Raw genomic sequence first — 8,086 nt, forward strand, 5'->3', positions numbered from 1 at the left:
TATATATATATATATTATGGTCATGAATGCAAACAGTGAAGATTCTAGATAAACAAAATGCAACGTTTGGATATATTAGATAACAGCTTGAATTCTTATTGCGACCACAAAATCAGTCAGGAAATACATTTTTGAACCTGTCTTTGAACAGTAAAGTTCGTAGAAGTCTCATAAATGAAAAACAAACAATAAACAAAAAGGTAACTATCATAAAAAATCTAAATGGTATTAGTTTAAACAATCTCATTACCCTTAAAATTAGATATTTAAATAAAACAAGTTCAAAAGACTTGCGAACTTACGAAACCGCTTAAGTTTACAATTTTTTCCCTGTCTGACAGTTTCATTTAATGCGTTATGTTTTGAACCTTACAAACAGTAACTTATTTGAAGTAAAGTTGAAATATTGAACTCACCTCACCTTGTTTCCTTTCATCTCATCTCATCTCATCTCATCTCGTGTCTTTTTCTTTCATCATGTCTCATCTCACCTCACCTGGGTTCCTCTTCTCTCCTTTCATCTAATTTTGTCTCATCTCATCTTGTTTAATCTCGTCTTGTCTCACCTGGTGTCTTTTCCTTTCATTTCATCTAACCTCACCTTGTTTCCTTTCGTCTCAGCTTTTATCATCTCATCTCATCTCATCTCGTCTCATCTCACCTAGTGTATTTTCCTTTCATTGTGTTTCATCTCCCCTCACCTGGGTTCCTCTTCTCTTCTCTCCTTTCATCTAATCTTGTCTCATCTCATCTCATTTAATTTAGTCTCTTTTCATCTAGTGTCTTTTGCTTTCATCGTGTTTCACCTCACCTTGTTTCCTTTCATCACATCTCATGTCTTTTTTTTCATCATGTCTCATCTCACCTCACCTGGGTTGTTCTTCTCTCCTTTCATCTCGTCTCGTCTCATCTCATCTCATCTCATCTCCTATCTTATATTGTTTCCTTTCATTTTGTCTCCCTTCATCTTTGTCATCCCTTCATCATCTCTTATTTTGTCTCCCCACTTCTCCCCGTCCCCTCCTTCATATTGTCTCGTCTTACCTTGTCTCCTGTTCTCTCATCTTCTTTCCCCTCTCATCTCGTTTGCACTACCCTCATCTTGTTTTCTCTGATTTTGTCTCATCTAGTCTCAATTCGACTCCACTTCCTTCTTACATCTGCTCTGTTTTGGCCCATTTCCTGCGAAAACAATGGCTTTTGATTTAGCTGCAATCTTTAAGAATCTCCTCCTGACATCCCGGTCTATGGATCCAGTTAATCTCTTCAGGGATTTTATAGCTAATACAGATGGGAGAATTTAATCTTTAGATGTCAAGTCGAACACTAGAATCCTATGACTTCCAGCCAAATTAAACAAGTCACTGTGTATCTCTTGAAGTTATGATATTATGACCTAACCTAACTTTAACCTCTCAAATACCTGTTAAATTCACTGAAACAAATAGTTATGAATAACACGTTTATATGTATGCCTGACAAGCGCCATCTCCGCAGGATGATGTCATATACTTGTGTCAGCCTTGCACTTGATATTCTACAATGCTTGGCTTTTTTAAACTCTGTAACTTGAGTCACTGAGATTGCTTATCTCCACTGTGCCCTTGAACAGAGCTCTTTACTCCCGGGAACACCCAAGCGACCACTGTAAATTGCCTGAGATGAAAGCGTCTGTGAAAGTGTAAAAGTCTGCACTCAGATCAGGGTTCGTCTTGCATTGGAAAAGTGATACATTTGCTAGCACAGTAGATTATGTGTGCCTACTTCACATCCCCAACGATTGGTTTTCTTTTGAATCTGCAAATAGTACATTCATGGTCCAAGGTTCTTTCATGACATATGTGTTGACTAAAGTTTCACAGAAGGAAGGAGATTGCGGAATTTGATGGCTCGACAGAAACTGTGTTAGAGAGAAAGGAAAAAGCTGGGGCGGAATGTTTTTGTTTGCCCCTAAAGGGCAGTTAGAAGTTAAAGCTCAAAGTATAAAGCTGTACCATCATTTTCTTCGGCCAGAAGTTTATTTTTATATATAGAACAGTAAAGTTCGTAGAAGTCTCATAAATGAAAAACAAACAATAAACAAAAAGGTAACTATCATAAAAAATCTAAATGGTATTAGTTTAAACAATCTCATTACCCTTAAAATTAGATATTTAAATAAAACAAGTTCAAAAGACTTGCGAACTTACGAAACCGCTTAAGTTTACAATTTTTTCCCTGTCTGACAGTTTCATTTAATGCGTTATGTTTTGAACCTTACAAACAGTAACTTATTTGAAGTAAAGTTGAAATATTGAAAAAGTAATTTTGACTGCAAACCTCTTTGCTTTTTTACTTTCTTAACGTCTTTTTTTACATTCTTTAGTTATCGACATTAAGTTGTTCTGTATATATCATTGATTTTTTGTTTGTTTGTTTTTGTTTTATTTTTTAACAACCCTTTGTTGTTACTTAAAGTGCTTGCTTTATCCGACCAGTAAAGCGTTTCTAGTAAAAAAAGGCAAAGAACAACTATTATAACAACTATTGGTAACAAAGTCCTGATTTTATTAACCTCAATAGTAGACATTTTTGCTCAAAACATTGATGCATTATTATGCATTATACACAGGATAAGTTTGTGAAGTTTTACCCATCTTAAGTCAGATTTATTTGCATTCATTGGTTTTTATTTCTGGAGTGCAAAGCGGCAACAGAACGTCTTTGAAGACCGTTTGAATGCACTTGGCAAGATGTGGGTGTTCGGTCCTAGTGTTAATTTCACACTGTGTTAATTTGCCGTGTAAATGGCATTATTGATCTTTTACTCTGGGTGAGTGCCTATGTGCTGAAAAAGCGTGTTGATTTTGGGTTGTGATTGTGAAGTATTCAGTCTGAAGGGGAGTTAGCAGTAAAACAAAGTTTATTGTTTACATTAATAAACAAGAGCTAGTTATCTTAAAAATGTCTAAAACCAATCAGAATTTGCTTAATTGCTTTTAAAAATGCATTGTAGGTATGGTGTGGTTTTATTTTTTAACTTGGTTAACATTTAGTTTTCCATGGGTTTAAACATAGGTCTCGTTTTTTCCTAAGTTTGTTTTCTACATCCTTTAGATGTTTTTCATCAGTTCAAATGAGGCGACATAAGTTATTAGAGACAATTTGAATGCTTAGTAATCACAATGTGACTTTTGCACCTAATATTGTGTTAGCGAGTTAATTTGAGAGTGCATTGTGCGATAATTGGATGGTATTGATCTTCCAGGCGGATACCCGCGTGCCAAACAATCTTGTTGATTTTCAGCTGTGAAATGTGTTGATTTAGAACTGTTGTGCGCTAATGATGTTCTCTACTCTCTTTCTCTCTGTGTGTGCAGACTTGCTGAACGGAGCGCAGGAGAAATGTGAACTACCCTCGCTTGACGGGTTTCCGCATTGTGAAGGGAAGTTGAATGTAAGTGTTTCTCGCAGCCTCTGATCCAGCTCTCTGAGGAAAGCTTCTCGCTCTGAGACTTGTTAGAGTCACTCTTTAATTACTTTGGGCTGTCGCTGTCCTATGATGGCTTTTCATCAAACCATTTCCATCCTGAATCCAGACAGATAGATTTTTTAAATTAAAGACACTCTGCAGGACGTTCCCTTTACAGACAGCGAGATATTGATTCGTTTTGAGACATATTTGAAAGCTTTTTAACTGCTTTTGCGTTATTTATGAGCAGAGTACTTGTATAAAATTTGCTATAAATTATAACATTATCTATTTAATATATAAATATAAACAATAATGTATCATTTTAATTGAAAATGCATTTTTCTGTAATGTCACTTCTTAGTCTGAAGTGTTTTTGTGTTCACGTGGCTGAAGTGTTTTGTCACGTGGCTTAACCTCCCAGAAGTTTCAGATTTTTCAAATCATTTAAAGAATTCCGAATGGAGTTTTACCATGTGATAATGCTTTTTCCTTCCTGGAATGCCGCTTTCCTTAATGAGCTCACCTGATACGAGTCCGTCTGGATTTTTACAGCCCGTTGATGTAGCAGCCAGACGGGGGAAATTACGTGGGATTTAACATCAAGCAGAGCACACCGAAGCTGGTCGGTCTTTTCAGTCAGATCAGACCTGAGCCTGGCCTCGTCTCAATAATCACGGGTCCTTTCGTGTAGCGCTCATGGAAATTGCTGCAATATGGAAAGCCTCTTAAAATCATGCAGAATTAAAACCAAAATGTGACAACAGTAACAGTGAGAGCAGCCTGACTGAGTGGTTTGACTTTAGTCTGGAGGCTTAGAACGTCTCCAAACTGTTGTTTATCCATTAAACCAAAGCGCAAACCAAAATCTAACAAAAGAGGCTGTGATTAAGATAATGTGCTTTTAAAGGATTAGTTTGAAGGTCGACATGTCAGGTTTTAGCCAAATTACACCTTTTCTTTGCAAAACCATAAAACCATTTGTTCAATTCTTATTTAATCAACTTTCTGTCTTTTAAATTTGATTTGTTTGGCTATTCATGCACAAAAAGTGTTTTCAAATTCAAAAATTATTTCTAAACATTTTTGAAAAAAAGGTTTTCTTTTAGGAGTAGTGGTTTGATTTGTCTGTAGTGATTAAAATTTATATATATATATATAATATATAAAATGATTATAGTTTGGGATAAAATAATCTCCTTCCAAAAGTACATCCATAAAAACAAATAAAATAAAATAAATAAAAAATTAAATATTTGTATTTAAAAATAAATTAAATAAAAAAAAATAATTTAATAAATTAATCAATTATTTAATCAAAATGTATTTCTTTATTTTTTTTTTTAAGTTTCCTTTTATGAGTAGTGGTTGGATAATCTGTAGCGATTAAAATTAAATTACTATAGTTTGGGGACAAAATTTTCTCCGGAATGTGATATGACTTACATAAATATATCCATTAAAAATAAATTACATTTTAGTTAAAAATAAATAAAATAGATACATTTTATGAAATGAATAAATTACAATAGTTTGGGGATAAAATAGTAGCCTTAATATGATAGTGTCCATAAGTACATCCATAAAATATATTAAACATTTAATTTTAATGAAAAATAAATACAATTAAAAAATGCATTTCATCATTTAATTATTTAATTAAAAAAATATATTTTAAATGAAGTGGTTGGATAGTGAATCAAATTAATTAGTAAAATTAATAAAACTCACAAAAACTCACTAACAAAACTCTTGTTCAATCAACTTTCTGTAATTAATTTGATTAGTTTGGTTCTTTATGCACCAAAACAAATGTAAATATGCAGACATATGCAAATTAAGCACAATATGATTGAATATTTTCTACTTTTGTTTTTTAAATGTAGACTTTATAAAATGTATTATCTTCATACGAATCGAGCTTTTTCTTCTCAAGTGCTGACTCATTAAAAACGCACAGACGGCATCTTACTCAGAAAGCCCGATCGATGAGTGTGATCTGAAGCATCTGAGAGTCTCACTGGGAGAAGATATTGGATACAGGAAGAGGAAACCAATGCTTTTTTTCTGAAGGTCAGGCTGATCTAAGAACTTCAGAAATATCCTGGAAAAACTTTGACAGGAAATAAAACTGCAAACTTGACACGCAACTTCCTGCACGACTGCTTATCAGATCGACTGTGGATTTTGTATACTTGGGAGTTTTACAAAACCACTGAGGTTCGTTTGTAGCGTTAGATTTGTTCTTATCTGATCTAAACCCACATGTTGTTGTTTCCTCCTCTACAGTGGATGAAGGACATGTGGCGTTCGGACCCCTGCTACGGCAACTACGGAGTGGACGGATCCACCTGTTCATTCTTCATTTATCTGAGTGAGGTGAGATGTGACCGAAACATTGGCCTAATGGTTATGAGTCTGGGCTGGTAGCCCACAAAATGCAGGTTCGATTCTCTGGAATTTACAGAGGAAGTATGTGGCGGTACCATGGTGCATTGACATAAACCATGAGGCTAGACGGTTTCCATATTCATGCACTATGATATTTAGTTGGTACTTTAAAGGAATAGTTCACCCATAAATGAAAATTTGCTGAAAATGTTTTAATCCTCAGGCCATCCAAGATGTAGATGAGTTTGTTCCTTCATCAGAACAGAGTTGTAGAAATTTAGCATTGCATCACTTGCTCACCAATGAAGCCTCTGCAGTGAATGGGTGCCATCAGAATGAGAGTCCAAACAGCTGATAAAAACATCACAATAATCCACAAGTAATCCACACCACTCCAGTCCATCAGTTAATGTCTTGTGAAGTGAAAAGCTGCATGTTTGTAAGAAACTAACCCATCATTAAGATTAAGATTAACTTCAAATTGTCACTTTGTGAGGGCCAGGATTTAGGCCACACATGATTCTTATATTTTCATCTTTGCATTGATCAATAAATGAAAAGACTTTACTATAATGGTTTGTTTTAATATCTTTATTTGTCATTGTACTGAGTCAGTGCACGGGCTTAGTTATTTGGCTTAAGGTTAAAACATTAAAATCAGTTAAAAACCATCTAAACTGTAATGTTAAAAACATAGTTAAAAGTGTTAAAGTTCCATTATTGATTAAGATGACTTGATATGTTTGGTACCTGGTGTGTTGCAGGAACGGACCAGCCTAGTGACAAAGAGGTTCAAACAGGAAGTTGAACTGTTTTTATGGGAATTCTAAAGGAAGTGAGAATGTACCAACTTTTGATGTATTAGAGGGGACATGGGAAAATGTGATGTCCTGATCAATGTGATTTTGGTTTAATAGGGTTCTTTTTGCATTAACTAAAGTTTATCCATGGCTCTAAATTTAGTTAAATGTATTATGTTTATTCCAGGGTTTGTGTTGTTATTGTTTTGAGAATTTGTATGGTTTTGTTTCTCCTTTCTTTGTTCTAGTGGTGCTGGCCACCTCTTATAAATTCAGTGTATGTCTTGTCTAGTGAGCTTATGATGTAATGTATCCTGGGAAGGTGGTGCTGTTTTTTGGTCCTCTGTCAGTCTGAGAGGCTCAAGCACGATTATGCCCTTGGAATGTTTTCTATTCCCGGTGATTGAACTTGAATGGAATACGACTTGACATTTTTTACTTATCATTTTTGTACCTCGAATGAGGCTTGATCACCTATTATCTTGCTTCGGCAAGCTTCAATAAAGACTGTCACGATTGAAGACCACTTTGCTCCTGTTTGTGGCTATGGACTATTTTTTTGTTGTGATTTGCTAATGCTTATGGCAGATCCATCACACACTTCCAGCTAAAATACGAGTCCTCTTTGCGTAATATTGCTTCCTCCAATGAAAAAAGTTGTCTTGTCTGAATCAGTAGAGAAATCTGCACAGATCAAGCTCTGTTTACAAGTGAAAACAGTCCAAAACAAATACGTTGTTGGATTTGATGTGAGAGGACAATAGGGGATGTACTTTTTCTCTGGAGGAAGTGTTATTATTATGGATTATGTACTTGTATTTTGGCAAAAAAACGACGGTTGGACGTTAAAAACGCCTAAATAATGGATTAGTTTCTTACAAACAAACAGCTTTCTGCTTTTAAAGACATTAACTGATGGACTGGAGTTGTGTGGATTACTTGTGGATTATTGTGATGTTTTTATCAGCTGTTTGGACTCATTCTGACGGCACCCATTCACTGCAGAGGATCCATTGGTGAGCAAGTGATGCAATGCTGAATTTCTCCAAATCTGTTCTGATGAAGGAACAAACTCATCTACATCTTGTATGGCCTGAGGGTGAAAACATTTTCAGCAAATTTTCATTTTTGGGTGAACTATTCCTTTAAGACACTGTAAATGATATGGATTAATGTCCAGTAAACCTTGTTAAAATGGCCTTAATGTTATTAGCTGAGTGTGGTTTCGGCATACAGGAAGTATGGCTGTGTGAATTGCTCCCAGTGCCACAGTAAACACATGAAACTCTGTAAAACACAAAAGATGTGATGTGTGAAATGTGACGAAATCGTAAAAATTTTTAATTAATTTTGTGTTTAATGACATCTGAATGAAATTTTGTGGAACAATCAGTTAAATTAATGACTGTCTTGTGTTTTAGAGAGAGAGAGAGAGAGTGTGTGT

The 8,086-nt window shown here is 35.0% G+C and overlaps 1 protein-coding gene across 1 annotated transcript in view; it reads left to right on the top strand.

Moving 5' to 3' along the window:
* The window catches only part of LOC107653587 (alpha-1,6-mannosylglycoprotein 6-beta-N-acetylglucosaminyltransferase A-like), a 93,126-nt gene that overhangs the window by 42,569 nt on the left and 42,471 nt on the right, over nucleotides 1-8,086 (top strand). Inside the window, exons 4-5 of the mRNA XM_016440328.1 lie at nucleotides 3,360-3,436; nucleotides 5,741-5,830. Coding sequence (XP_016295814.1) covers nucleotides 3,360-3,436; nucleotides 5,741-5,830 — 167 coding nt within the window. The remainder of the gene's footprint in view (nucleotides 1-3,359; nucleotides 3,437-5,740; nucleotides 5,831-8,086) is intronic.

The sequence above is a fragment of the Sinocyclocheilus anshuiensis genome, unplaced genomic scaffold, assembly GCF_001515605.1.
Source record: "Sinocyclocheilus anshuiensis isolate Anshui unplaced genomic scaffold, SAMN03320099.WGS_v1.1 scaffold1079, whole genome shotgun sequence".
NCBI lineage: Eukaryota > Metazoa > Chordata > Actinopteri > Cypriniformes > Cyprinidae > Sinocyclocheilus > Sinocyclocheilus anshuiensis.